The 14,809-nt window shown below is 37.0% G+C and overlaps 1 protein-coding gene across 6 annotated transcripts in view; it reads right to left on the bottom strand.

Annotated features, from left to right (window-relative positions):
- Nucleotides 1–14,809, bottom strand: part of cntrl (centriolin) — a 114,152-nt gene that overhangs the window by 93,407 nt on the left and 5,936 nt on the right. For 4 of the 6 annotated variants that reach the window (XR_007265065.1, XM_048613716.1, XM_048613719.1 and 1 more), the window contains exons 2-8: nt 13,163–13,459; nt 12,116–12,249; nt 9,716–9,846; nt 9,261–9,402; nt 8,305–8,491; nt 7,100–7,293; nt 2,094–2,213 (exon numbers count right to left, since the gene is read on the bottom strand). Coding sequence is in view for 5 of the 6 variants with exons in the window: in XM_048613716.1 (XP_048469673.1) it covers nt 2,094–2,213; nt 7,100–7,293; nt 8,305–8,491; nt 9,261–9,402; nt 9,716–9,846; nt 12,116–12,249; nt 13,163–13,388 (1,134 nt within the window). In the remaining variant the exon portion in view is untranslated. Of the gene's footprint in view, nt 1–2,093; nt 2,214–7,099; nt 7,294–8,304; nt 8,492–9,260; nt 9,403–9,715; nt 9,847–12,115; nt 12,250–13,162; nt 13,460–14,059; nt 14,192–14,809 lie in introns of all 6 variants that reach the window. The other 2 variants (XM_048613717.1, XM_048613718.1) reach the window with 2 other exon arrangements.

Below are 14,809 nucleotides of genomic sequence, written 5' to 3'. Positions count from 1 at the left end.
CATCAGAGATGCTGCTTGGCCTGCTGTGTTCATCCAGCTCTACACCTTGTATCTCAAATAATTACCTGCCTGTTTTTGCTACCAAATTGGAAACCACACATTTATACATCTTATACAGCATCTGCCATGTATTCGCCCACTTAAGTAATTTGTTCAAATCACAAATCCAAATCTGCATTGTCCTCACGGTATACCCTCCAACTCTGCTTAATGTCATCTGCAAATGTGGAGATTTAAACATGTAGCTTCCTTATCTAAATCATTAATATCTTGTGAATAGGTGGGGTCCAAGCACGGATTCCTGCGCTACCTCACTAGTCACTGCCTGCCAGTCAGAAAAATACCAATTTATTCCTACACTTTATTTCCTGTCTGCCAACCGGTTTTCATACATTTCAGTACATGAGTTCCAATCACATGCACTTTAATTTTGTATGCTCATCTCTTATGGGACCTTGTCAAAAGCCTTCTGAAAGTCCAAGTAAACCACATCCACTAGCTCTCCCTTATGTAACAGTAATACCCTTAAAATAAAAATTCAGAAGATTTGTGAAGCATGACTTCCTCTTCATAAATCCATGCTGACTCCATGCTGTTTCTCTTCAGAGAGATGATGCCAGTGGTACCAGAATGTGCTTCAGAAGCAGAGGATAACAGCTTTTAACTCCAAGATTTTTTTTTAAATTAGGCAACAGAAGCATGAGTGGGTGGAGTCAGGCTCATACAGACCCACGCTTTTAGTTTTGCTTTCGGTTTAAGTTGTGGTTTGAAGCTGGCAGATACAGCTCTCTCTCTGCTACAGCAAAAAGCTCAAATTCTCTCACTGCAGCTAAAAATCTTCTTTCGGTGTTTCTTTCTCCTGGACTGGAGCAGATAGTAAGTAAGGAAAATCTGTTTTACTGAATTTTCCTTTGACAAGGGTGTGTTTATGGGATGCTGCTATATTAGAACAGTTGACGATTAGCAATAAAATAACATATTATTTAACTAAGTATTTTAATGGAGTTAAACTTGTGCCAATTCTTCCTTTTTTGTCTGTATTCTAACTGTGTTTTGCTTAAAGCCTCGTAGTCGACCAATCAAATCACATCTAGAACAGAGCACCTTACACTTTCCTTTAAAGAAGATAAAAGTTAAGATCTAGGCTATGACCTTGATATATTTTGAGGGGATTTGGTCTGTTTCATAACACTTCCAGGTGCTCAGCCATTACATCTTTTAAAATGGACTCCAGCACTTTTTCCACGACCAACCTTGGGCTAACCAGTCTATAATTCACTGTTTTCTGTTTGCCTCCCTTCTTAAAATAGTGGTGCTACATTATCCAACCTCCAATCCATAGGAATTATTCCAGAATATATAGAATTTTGTAAGATGACTACTAGTGCATCTGCTATTCCTAAGGCCACTTCCTTGAGTGTCTAGGATGAAGCTGATCTGGACCTGCCTTTAATCCTGTCAGTTTCCCCATTACCATCTGTCTACTAATATTAATTTCTTTCAATTCCTACTTACCATTAGGTCCTGTATTCCCTGATATTTTTGGGATGTTATTTATGTCTTCCTTTGTGAAGTCAGAACTAAAGTACGTACTTAACTGGCACAGTAGACTTAGAGCTGTCTGACCAACTCCTAACTTTTAAATTCTCCTTCCCCTCTTCTTAAACCAATCTCATGGGCATTTTTTTGCAATGAAATCACAAAGCTTATATTTCAAGGTATTATACTTTGATCATGTTAAAATAAATCCTTCCCAGTGACTTCAGTACTGAACTGGAGCAAAAATCAGTGTTTAACTATGTATTCTTACTGACTTCTTTGGAAATGTACCCCAGAGAAACTATATTGTACATTACATACTTTTTGTATGCATGTGTTTGGTCAATTGGTCAATTTGTTGAAAACAATACTCAAATCAGCTTAAAAAAGGATCCACAATATAATTGGACAAATTATTGGATACATAAAAAGTTCAATGCAAAATAGACAGAATAAGTAATTGCATGCTTTGCTTTTGTTATCAGGTTGGACACCTTGTCAGAATTAATGACTTTCTATAGATAAGCAATCTAATAAGTAAGATCATACATTACCACCTCTGGAAAGTGATGCAATGGTTCAAACTTAGCATCAATCTTGTAAAATGCTAGTTCCTGCTCCAGCTGATACTGTTTATGACATGCCCTTGTTAACTCTGCAGTCTTCTGCTTCAGCTGTAGCAAAAAAAGGTAAAATTATGAAAAAAAAACAAAGCTTTCACAATGTCTAACAATTGCAAATACATGTTTTTTTTTGTGAAGTGTGCTCTTCTTTCTCCTAGGGTAGCACAGTGGCTCAGTGGTTAACACTGTCACCTCACAGTGCCAGGGACCCGAGTTCAATTCCACCCTCGAATGACTGTCTGTGTGGAATTTGCACATTCTCCCAGTTTCTGCGTGGGTTTCCTCCAATTGCTCCGGTTTCCTCCTACAGTCCAAAGATGTGCAGTTTTGGTGGATTGGCCATGGGAAATGCAGGGTTGCAGGGATGGGGTGGGTCTGAGTGTGGTCCTCTTCAAAGGAGCAGTGTGGACTCAATGGGCTGAATGGCCTGCTTCTACACTGTAGGGATTCTGAGATTCTTGACAAGATAAAGTTGAATCTTGCTCCCTCAAAGATTCAAAAACAGAAGAGGAGGTGATCATCCAAAAACACAAAGAATACTGAGACACAAAAATCTCAGGTGTCATACTGCCCACCTCCATTGTTTCTGGTTCACGATAGAAATTATTTTTCACTAAATCAGCAGTCTAAAACATACCTGATGAAAACAAACAGCCACAACAAGTAAAGCGTATTATTGCAAACAAAAAAAAGTTAAAAAATATTTTGATACAAGTAATGATTTCAAAGCCTAAATTCATTTTCCAACAATTTTGTAGGCCATTGCAGGTACATCCCAAGATGTTGTTTTCTGTATAACGGTCACTATCCAAAAAAATTAATACTTTATGTAAACAGATCGCTTATCCAAAATGACCAAATTTTGATATTTAATAACTCAACACACAGTTCAAATTTCTCCACTTTGTTATTCAAATTTTTCTCTGTTCACATCAAATCACAAGCACCAACACACAGTCAAAATTACAGTATGTGACACGGAGATCACACATGGGTCGTTTTTGAAAATGTCACTTCTGTCATTCTTGGTCTAATAAAACAAAGAAATATAAATCTTAACGAACCCATAAATTCCATTTGCTACACAAACTCTAAACCTACACTATGTATTTTCTGTTCCCCCTGAAGTCGCAGTCACCCATGTCCACATCAATCTCCAGAGATTCCAAGATTCCCAATTTAAATTCTTCCATGACCTCAGAAAACTGCTACAATGACCTAAATCATCAGGCAAGTGCAGAAGATAAATCTGAACTGCTTCTCAATGCTCTAAAATCCATGGAAGAAACTTGGTTCATTTCAGTTCAACTTTGCACTAATAATGTTTGGAAAATTTTATTCTTTCACCAAATGCATCAATTTTTGACTGTTACAACATTCTTATTTCATAAGCTAACTCGCAAAGTAAAAGCAAGTTTGCTCCAGGGCACCAATGCAAGGACAGATATTTTTATATCAACCTGTTGAGACATATTAAGATACACTTTTGGAGTAAGTGGAACTCAATCCCAGGTCTTCTGACTCACTTCTGACAAGGGGCACTACCACTGAGGCAAAAAGTCCCAGTGCAAAAGTATAAGGTAACTCCAGCATTAACCGTAATCATATGACCACTAATGAAAGTGTATCAGACATTTAAATGCTGTGGTTACAAGGGCACGCTAGAGGTTGGGAACTCTGCAGCAAGTACGTCGACTGCTGACTCCTCAAAGTCTGTCTGCCATCTGCAAGGCACAAACAAGGAGACTTTTGGAATGTCCTCTTACTTGGATGAGTGCAGATCCAACAACGCTCAAGAGGCTCAAAACCATCCAAGACAAAGCAACCCGCTTCATTAGCACCACAGTTATCACCTTCATTACTGTCTCCCTCCACCCCGGTCACACAATAGCAGCACCATATATCACCTACAAGTTGCACTGCAATAATTCAGCAAGGTTTCTTAGATAGCTTCTTCCAAACCAATGGCATCTACTGCCTAGAGAACAAGAACAGGAGATACAGGTGATTGGGTTCCCATGTAAATTCCCTTCCAAGGCACACACCATCCTGACTTGGAACTAAACTGCTGTTTCTTCATGATCACTGGGTCAAAATTCTGGAAGTCCCTTCATACCAATACCATGATATACTTACACCACAGTGGCCACACCAGTTCAAGAAGACAGCTCAGCATGGTCCTTTTAATGGCAATTACAGATGGACAAAAAATGTTGGCCAAGCCAACCATGCCCACATCCCAAGGCTAAACAAAGTAACAAATATTGGCTTCTGTTATGCCAATCATATAATGTTGTATCTCTGTTCAGAATTTTCAGGTATGATTTTGCATGCTAACCACCGAAATCCTGTGTGTGATCCCAGTTGCATGCAACAGAGAGCTACATGCTATGATATCTAAAGGTAAGTGTACTGCGAGACACAACAGACATTGGCAGAAAATACTACAAAAAAGCAACAGGTTAAAGAAAGAGTAAAATGCAACATTCAATGAAGTTTGAGAAAAAAACAAATTATTTGCATGATTTTTGAAAAACATTTCAGTTAAAAACAAGTTGTTTGAACAAGCTAAAAAACTTTGCAGCCGTTAGCATTTCTAAATGTGCAAGCAAATAAGAGTAGCATTTGAAGTACAGTGCACAATTGCTTCTGTTTAAACAAAAGCTTTATACAGTTCAACATGCAGATAGATCAGCTGATGACAGATAAAGATGAGTTACACATTATATTTTCCACAAGCTACCTTGATTGGGAACAGAGGTGTAGTACGCGGCAGGGAGAGTATTGTGAACAACCAATGTTACCAGCTAAAGAAGAAAAGCAAGCACAGGTTGTCAGCACAAATTATAAGCACCTATAAAGAGTGCATAAGTATACACTGCATTTTTCCGCTTCCATTGAAGTCAAATTTGACTTTCACTGTTCACATCTGGATACATTTTTGAACACTTCAAAACCATACACAGTTCATGACACATTATCAAATTTATGACAGACATCTGGTATCAAATGCAAGGTTCTCCTACTGCACCTAGATTACTTGGTAAGAAACACAGCACCAAACAGTTTCACCTTCCTAGCGAAACCATGCCAGGAGTAGCACAGGAATCTTTAGATGATTGTGCCACTGCGTCTGTGGTTCCTCACGCACTATAGTATTTTATTTGCCAAGCCTCTTGCCATGAGGCAGAGGGAACAGCTGAGTACTCTTGAGTGTGTTTTTCTTTAGTAAGGAAGATGCTGCCAAAGTCATAGCGAAACAGCACTCAGTACTCAAGTTGTGGATGAGAAATTGGATCGGCTAAACATTGATAAAGAGAAGGTACTGGAAAGGCAGGCTCTACTTAAAAGTTGATAAATTACCATGACCAGATAAGATCTATCCAAAGATAAAGAGGGAAGTAATAGTGGAAACTGCTGAGGCAGTGACTACAATCTATCACATAATTAGATATAGAAGTGGTGTTAGAAGATTGGAGAATTGCAAATGTTACACCTTGCTCAGAAAAGGGCATAAAAGTAAATGCAGCAACCACAGGTCAGTAATTTTAACTCCGTGGAGGTGCTAAAGTATTAGCAATGATAATCCAGAACAAAACAGAGAAACACTCAGAAAGACACAGATTAAATGTAAAGGAAGGAATGTGATTTCTATTTGTATTAACATAATTTTTTTAAGACTTTGGACTTTGAACAAATGGCATGTGGGTTTTGGTCTGTGTCTAAGAGTGTTAGCAGTAAACTTGTCACTCATTCTGGAGCCATAATTTTAGACCATTGTGTCAGAGAACAGTTGACTGGGGGCCTCGAGTTGATAATGTGAGTTTCTTTGTATTGTGAGAGTTTTACAATTGGAGACAGCAAAAATTGAAAGGCATTAGTTTGCTTTTGTTAAGAAGAATCAATTTTTTTGTTTGCTTAGGATAAACCCACATTTGGTCACAGTTTGCAGAAGACCTGGATAGGGTCAGAGGTAAGAACAGTTTCTGAAGCCAAATAAAATCGAAAGAATTGTGGATGCTGTAAATCAGAAAGAAAAACAGAAATTGCTGTAAAAGCTCAGCAGGTCAAGTCACTTGACCCGACCCCGACCCACTCTACAGATGCTGCCAGACCTGCTGAGCTTTTACAGCAATTTCTGTTTTAGTTTCTGGAGCTAGTTCAGAACATTTAGGAAACAGGCTGAGACTAAGGGTTGTAGTTTGAAAATTCCATAACAAAAATGGTTTTTAAAGCCCTGAAGCAGTTATTTGAAGCTAAGAAAGTCTTAAGTTCAATTGAGTGAATAATCAAGGGGAAGGCTATCAAACTCTTAAGACCAGGAAGTGAAAGAAAAAGTTAAGTCAAACTTCAGATATAAGAGAGGTGGGAGCTCTCTGGTTTGAGTACAGTAAAATTACAGTGCTGGGAATAGATGGGATTTTATTTTGCAAAATTTATAGTATTGCTTTATGAAAGATCCCTACATTAAATCTATCAAGCTAGATTTCAGCCTGAGATCTGACTTGTCCAGAAATAATATAACTAGGATCTTTTTTGTAGCACAAGGAAAGCAGATTTCTGAAGGGAAATTGTGTTAAATAAGTTCTCTGAAGTGGTAAATAGAGGTTGATAAGGTTAATGCAGTTGACGAGGCCTACATGAATTTCCAAAAGATGTATGATAAAGTGCTACATAAGAGATTTTCAGCAAAGTTGACACCCATGAAACAAACGGGATTGTAGAAGTATGGATACAAAGTTATCCGAGTGACAGGAAACAGAGCGCTAATAAAACCTTCTATTTTGGATTGGAGCAGGTTTCCTCAGGAATTTCTACTAGGCCTTCCATTCTTCTTAATAGAATATCCTGGACAGGTGTGCAGGGCACAATTTCAAAGTTTGTAGGTGGCAAATATTAATTAAATATTAATGTTAAAAATTAATTCAAAGTCATACCAGTTCATTCTTGGTTTCCAACTCTCTTTCCAGTTCCTTGTAGTTGTTCTTCTGTTGCTGCTGTTCCTGTTTAAGTGACTTGTTCAGTTGTTCCTGCCTTTTAATGTTCTCTATAGCCTTAGATTGCTCCTGCTCCATCTGCTCAATCTCCTTCGTCTTGCTTTCTAGTTCCTTCTCTAGTTTCTCTAGTTCTTCTGCACAGAGCAAAAAATAAAAATGGTTTGTAATCTTGACTAAGTCCGTCTCTCTGGCTTTAATATTGACTTGAGTTATCTCTGACAATCACTAAAATGTACACTGTTGACATGGTATGATGGATGGGTGCATTTGCATTTGGGGAAGAGATGTTGGAGCACCATGTTAACAGGGGAAGGCCTGATGTGGGGGTGCCGGTGTTTGATTGGGATGGACCACGTCAAAAATCACACAACACCAGGTTATAGTCCAACAGGTTTATTTGAAAACACAAGCTTTTAGAGTCTCACTCCTTCTTCAGGTGTCAGTGAGACAGGCAGCATCAGACACAGAATTTATAAGCAATAGATTAAAGGGTCACTGCCCTGATGCGATTTGAACAAACCTAAGATGGATGTTAAATCTTTAATCAGCTGGAAACGATTAATATGCAAATTCCCGAATTTCTTTCAAGTCACTGCCCCAAGATAACTAAAGGTTTTATAAGTTCCCTCGGTATGCCAGAGGTGACATCCCAGGTCAGACAATGCATTTTAGGTATGAGGCCTTATTTAGAATCTGGCTGTGCATCAACTTGGAGTCAGACTGGTTTTATTTCCAAAGCAGAGGGGAAGGGGGAGCAGAGTCTGCAAACTTGGTCTGCATTTTCTTCTCCTTAGCGTCTTGCTGAAGTTTATGAACTTCTGCCACCTTTAATTCCTACCCAATGTCACCATCTCAGCTATTAATTTGTTTCTGTTTCAGCAATTTTTAAAAAATCTAAACAAAAAGCATCAAAATTGTTATCACTGTTATTATAGGTTAAAAGGAAATCAATGAAAGGTGGAATTTGAAATAAAAAAACTAAAATTGTTGGAATACACAAGCTAATCTTCGTTATATTTAGAAAACCTAATAATTGACAAGGTGTACTTGACCACCAGATTATAACCACTAATTTAATTTCACTATAATTCAAACTCAGTTGAAGTATTTTAGAAAAATAATACGTATTTCTGAATTTAATTTACCTAAATTAAATCGTTCATGAGCCTCTTGCCGCTCCTGGATAGTTATGAGCTGTCCATCCAAGCAATTCAAAGAACGTAAATGATATATTACATATAGTCGGTAATGCGGAAGACGAGCAATAGGATTATTTGCCAGAGTTAGTGAAGTCAACTCTTTCAAAGGTTTCAGTTTAGCTATATCCTGGAGCTAAGCAATAAAACAGGAAAATATTAAATTATCCACAGGAAAATACATCTAGCATATTGTCTATAAAATCATAAAATTAATCATCTTGGCAAGAATAAAAATATTATGAGATTATAATCCAGTCTGTAATGTCCGAAATAAACCGTGTTTAGTTCAACCTTACCTATTGCCTTGCGACCAGCTATTTAAAAATACACAAATTACAATATTTCTTCTACAATAGTTTTTGTGATAATGAACAAAGCAATTTAAACATGTGATGAACAAAAGCTTCCTTTACCCAAGACACATATGGATTTTTTTAATCCTAATGTTTATACCCAATATTCGAATTGGGCCTTCTGTTCTTTATCTTCTAGAGTTATCCAACTATCAGAATGGAACATAGTGCAGCCAAGAATGTAAAGCTCAAATTAAGGTCTAGCGCTAACATTTGGTAATTCATACTGTGAGTGCTTTAGGAAGTTAGAGGTTTTTTTTTTACAGTTGGGTCTTCTGATTTCCAAACTGCAGTTTTCTCAGTTTCAAAAAATGAAAATGATTACAATTTCTCACGATTACAGTCTGTTTGCAGATTTGTTTGATTTTGATGCCTGAAAAACTGTACATTATTGAAGGAGGAATGTTAAATGAATATTTCCAATCTCCCCCTCCTACAAATTACAATTTTGTACATACTCCTCAACTCAATTCGTTTATTTTAAACACATAAATTCAAACCTTCAATTTTCCCTGAATATTCCTATATTCCAAATTAAAATCAACATACCGACGTAATATTGTTTTGCTTGAGGTTAAGAATGCGAAGGGATCGTAACTTCTTTCCAACCCAAACTGGAATTTGTTCAATATAATTTCCAGCCAGCTTCAGACTTTGAAGGTTCACCATGTGCTCCAAACTTTCAATTTTACTAAATTCAGAAAAATAAATATATTTATTTTGAAAGATATGAAACATATGCGCTGCCCGGATAGGCAAAGTCAGAGTGAATGCTCTTAATATTATCCAATTAGTAACAAAATAAAGCTGTATTGCTCTTAGGACCAAGATTAAGTGTAACATCATCAAGCAAGATCTACCGAAAGTTCATCAAACCCTTAACTGAAAATTGATATTACTGATTGTTCTTTATTTTATACCTACTCAGTTAACCATACAAGTAAATATATTTTTCAATCATGTTCTCATTGGTGAAAGCGCAGCATCTATCTCAAGTTACTCACCAAATACGATTATATGAAAGACTAAGTTCACGCAGTTTAGACTGTTTGTCCAGTTTTTCTATTTTCTCAATCAAATTGTTATTCAGGTTCAAAACCAATAACTGCTCACATTTTTCCAGGTTTTCTATAAACTGAAGATAAAATGTTATTGATTCTTCAGCTAACAACATAAAGCAAGTTATATACTTTGTATTCCACCTTAGGCATTTACTCTATAGTGAACATATGCTGTGACATTTTGTTTATTCTTTTCATAAATAGGTTCTCTCTAAGACAGAAAATATCCATTCAGCTGGAATTTACAGTGCTCAGCTTTAGAGCAAAATACATTTTGACCTATATCTTGCAGCAGCCAAAGGCTGAAAAATGATGGTTCGATGCGAACTTTCCCATCTTCTCACTGTGAAGGATGTCGATTCTATTTGATGATTTCTGCATTTCATGGCATGGAATAGAACTAAACAGAATTGGAGAATTGTTAAATGTTTTCTATGCCTCAGGTGCTGCACTTTCCAACTCAAGATTGCTGAAATTTGATCCTGCATGGTTTTTTAAACTGTTAGGCTTTCCATTACAAGACTTAGGACATTATCTTTTACATCATTAATATTCTTTATTAATTGATTAATTACATTAGACCTATTTTTCATCAAATATCATTAAATCACCAGCGGACAAAGACACATCCCTCCCTGATGCGCTCACAGCTTTCTACAGTCAGTTTGAGCAAAATGCCAGCAGGGCGGTGATGCCTGCCCCACCAGCCCCTGGTCACCGCTGCATGCGTTAGATCTGTATTCTTGGAAGTCAAGCCATCAGTAATGATCTCCTACAACCTCTCCCGTCAAGCAGAAGATACAGAAGCCTGAACACATGCACCAGCAGATTCAAGAACAGCTTCTTCCTGACCGTTATTAGATTGATGAATGGACTTTAGCCTCAAATAATGTTGATCTGGCTAACACTCAGTGCAATGTAACCTGCATGCCTCTGTCTAAGTCTTTTTACGGCCTGTGATCTGTACATCCTTGCTTACTATGATCTGGTGTACCGCTCATAAACAAAGTTTTTCACTGTACTTTGGTACCTTGACAACAAAACAACTGATCAATCAATAAAAATACTGCCATTTCATACTTCCAATCAAAATTAAAATGTTAAAATTATTTTGCAGAGCTATGATCATTTAACACAAAACTTAAAAGTATTCCTTCATCTGAAGTTTAATTGATGTGATTGGCCACGTAGTAACTAAGGCATTTATTCAAGTTCATGGTGATAAGTTTTAGTCCTGTTGGAAACAAATATTCAAACCAAATTTGCAGTAAATTCTGAAACACTCAGTGATATGACATTCTAAGAGATTTAAAACCAATACTGTATATCATTGTGACAAGTTATTGTCATTTATTGCTCACAGTATGTTGTTTTTGAGACTAGCTGCTGAGCAGAACAAAACCAATAAAGTTTTCAAAAAATCTGAAGCTTTAAGTTTTCTGCTAACCCAGTCTTCTGGGTCAGAAAATGAATGAAACGCCTCCTGCATGTTAATGTATTTAGCAGAGTGCAAACATGATTCTATGGCAGAGAATGTGATACTTTTTTTCTTATTTTCTGGTAAAATAGAGAAACTGTTTATTATTAACCTTAATTTCCATTCCTACTGAACAAAGCTACCTCGCAATATTCCATGTATTATCTTTCACACACAACCCTCTAATCACTCCATGTAACATAATTACAACACCTATTTTTCTACTTCTTATGGCTAGACCAGCACTTTATACAAATAAGTTTTCTTTTAAATTCGAGAGGAAAAGCAAATTGTGACATCACAGCTGACAGATATCGGCCAAATCCAAGATTACAACAACTGACAGGGTGTTGTAAATAAGTTACATGGAGCAATTAGAGGGTTTGTGCATAAAAGATAAGTTAATTTCCATTCTTACTGAATAAAGTCAAGGCCAATAAAAACAGCTTCTGCATCTTACTAACTGTCATCATAGAGGCATTTATAAGGAACAGTTAGATTTTATGAAAAGTCTTTCTTTAAATTGGGTAGGATGTACAAGTTATCGCTGGTATAGCAGTTAAAAAACAATCAAATTGAACCCTAACAATTGTGACCGCAGCACACAAACTGTCTGGCAATGGTCTGCTTAACCAGAGATAATTTTCAAAAGATTCTCAAATTATTGAGACATTATGTAAATCAATTCTGCACCAAGCTGGATGGAACTGGGTATCAGAGGGCATTATGCAGTTTGTAGAAATTTGTGGACTATTGCCAAAATATTGACAGTGTAGGTTCCCTATTGAAACTCAAACTATATCACTTCTACAGACAATTTTTTAAAAAACGTTTAGATCACTGTTTCAATTAATTCCAAGTACTACCTTAAACTTCTTCCCTGTTTCCTTGGACAGACATAAGTTGAGAGAATGCACAGAACTAAATTGTTCTTCATGTGACTGCTTTTTAATTAAGTCCTCAGTGATGTATCGAACTCCAGTGTTTTTATTAACTACATCTGAAAAGGATAAAAAAAAATTCAAAGCATGCATCAAGACATAATGGAAAAAGAATGTATCAGTCAGATAGCAGATAGTTTCGGAAATTAGGGAGAACATGAAAATGTGATGAATTGGGTTTCAGTATGTGGGAATTACATTCAAAACAAATATGTTTCCTCTGCGTAAGTGAAGATTAACAAATGAGGAATGTTGAGGATGCTAAAACTTGAGAGAAACTCATATACTACAGGGAGACAAAAATACAAGTTTGAAATAATTACTTACAATTAATAGCATAGCCCAGATTTTCCTGCAATGATAAGATCAGATATTTTCCTTTTCGCTATCTCGCACATTGATCACACCAGCAATTTTTCTGCATTTGTACTGAAAATTACATTGCACAGTTGATGACAGCAAATGAAAATGAGCTGACATCTTTGCCAATAATTTTTTATATTTGAAAATCAGCTTTTAATGCAGTTACACAGGACAACCCTTATCTAACTGTTATATCTTCGGCTAATTACTTCTCAGAGGAATTTATCAGTCTCCTTCATTTAGGGCTATGTCATAAATTTAAAAGTGGAGATTCTATGGGAGTGGTAAGCCTGTTTATTTGTCAGAAATCAGTCCATCTCTAATAATTTAAGAAAAAACTTTTGATAGCTGTAACACATGATACAGCAGCCTGAAAAATAACATTTAAACAATCACACAATCACATTTGCCACTGGTGCCAATATCGAAAAGAGTCAGGAAAATATGAAGTGCTCCAAGTGATGGCTTATATTATGTGCACCAAATTTCTCTACTTTTGCACAATGCAGCAATCTTGATGATCTACACACATCATTATAATGATACATGTTTCCAAGAAATTCTGAACTAATACCCTGGACTTGAATATGAAACATTTAAATTTCTTACTCTTTCCAGTAACGTATGCAACGGCAGATTCGCTTTCACTTCTTTCACTGACGTCAAGTTTCTGCACACCAGTGCTTTGGTTACACAAATCTGGAGTATAAGACCTGGTGGCTGGGGATGGTGATCTAGTTCTTGGAGTTAAGACTGAGGATACTGGAGTTTGCATACTACTTCTGGATGCTTGCAGTCTAGTGACTGCCAGTTGTTGTGGAGTTCTCTTTCTCATGGTGTTTGCAGCACTCAATCATTGGGGTGAAGTATAAAAGTTTTGCAACATGATGAAAAGTTGAGGTAAATCTGTGTGGACAAGAAAACAATAACTCGTAAGTAAAGACATTTTGTGATATTCTTCAGGATGTGCACAACTCAACTCACTTCACTTCTGCGGATAGCCCTGAAATTTAACAGCAGCAAAACAGCATGTCTTTTATCTTATTACATGTAGGCACAGGCCAGAATGTAACAGAATACTCTGCATTTGCCTGGATGAATTCAGCTCCACTGCAGAAATTCATCAAAGCTTAGAAGGCACCTTTCAAACCCATGACCACTACCATCTAGAAGGACTAGAGCAGGAGGTAGATGGGAACACCATCATCTGCAAAATCCCCTTCAAGTCATTTAAAATCCTGACATGGAAATATTTTGCAATCCCTTCACTATCATTGGGTAGAAATCCTGGGACTTCCTCGCTAAAGTATTTTGGGTGTACCTACACCAAATGTACTGCAAATTCAACACGACTACCAACTTCTCAAGAGAATTAGTGATGGGCTATGATCCAGTCAGCAACGTATAACTCCTAAATAAATTAAAAATTGCAACTCATAGCACAAGAAAAGCATATAAGTGCAGATCTTACTTTACCCTGCACAGAGAGATCAACAATTTACAAACCTGTTGTCAGACCTCTTCCCAATTTTCTAGAGTGTCTCCTGGAAAAGAATTACCAGTAGCATTTGAGTGGCACATTTGCAGTGTCACAATTCATTTCCTGATGAGTCCACTGGTGCCTTAATAGAAGGGAATCTGTTAAAGTTTGGGAGCAAGAACATGTCATCAGATCTCTGTCAATTGAGAAGCATGACAGTTCCCAGAAAAAGCCAGTCATAAAGATAAGTGAAAACAAAGAAGTAACTTAATTCCACAAAGATTATTTCAAGTACATTGATCTTCTTATTTATACCCTAATTCTAGTTCAGTGATATTGTTAGTGTGCCACCGCTTCACCAAGATTGTGGCTGTTAGATATTTTTAATCAACTAGTTCAGATGTGCCATGACACATCGATAGAGCGGGTGGAATTTGAACCCAAGCCTTCAGGATCAAAGTTAGTGACAGTGCCACTGTGCTGCAAGGGTCCCAAGAACTCCACTGTTATTATAGGTGGAAACTGTCAAATTATATATTAAATACATTGCCGCTGGTGGTCATTTAGTTTTGGGATGGGGGGGCTCACTCAAGCACATACAGAGAAACGCAGATACTTATAAATAACCTATCTAGATGTGTTACAGCACACTTCTGGATGGCCCAAATGACCTCTTTCCATGTTGTAAAAACTCTAACACATTGGTGCAGGTGGGACTTGAACACATGTGCATCACAAGAGTCCCCAAGAATAAGACCTTATTTTTTGTTAAACTA

Source organism: Rhincodon typus, chromosome 28 (genome assembly GCF_021869965.1).
Source record: "Rhincodon typus isolate 14 chromosome 28, sRhiTyp1.1, whole genome shotgun sequence".
NCBI lineage: Eukaryota > Metazoa > Chordata > Chondrichthyes > Orectolobiformes > Rhincodontidae > Rhincodon > Rhincodon typus.
Note: the sequence above shows the minus strand (reverse complement) of the source record. Positions and strands in the feature narration are given on the sequence as shown.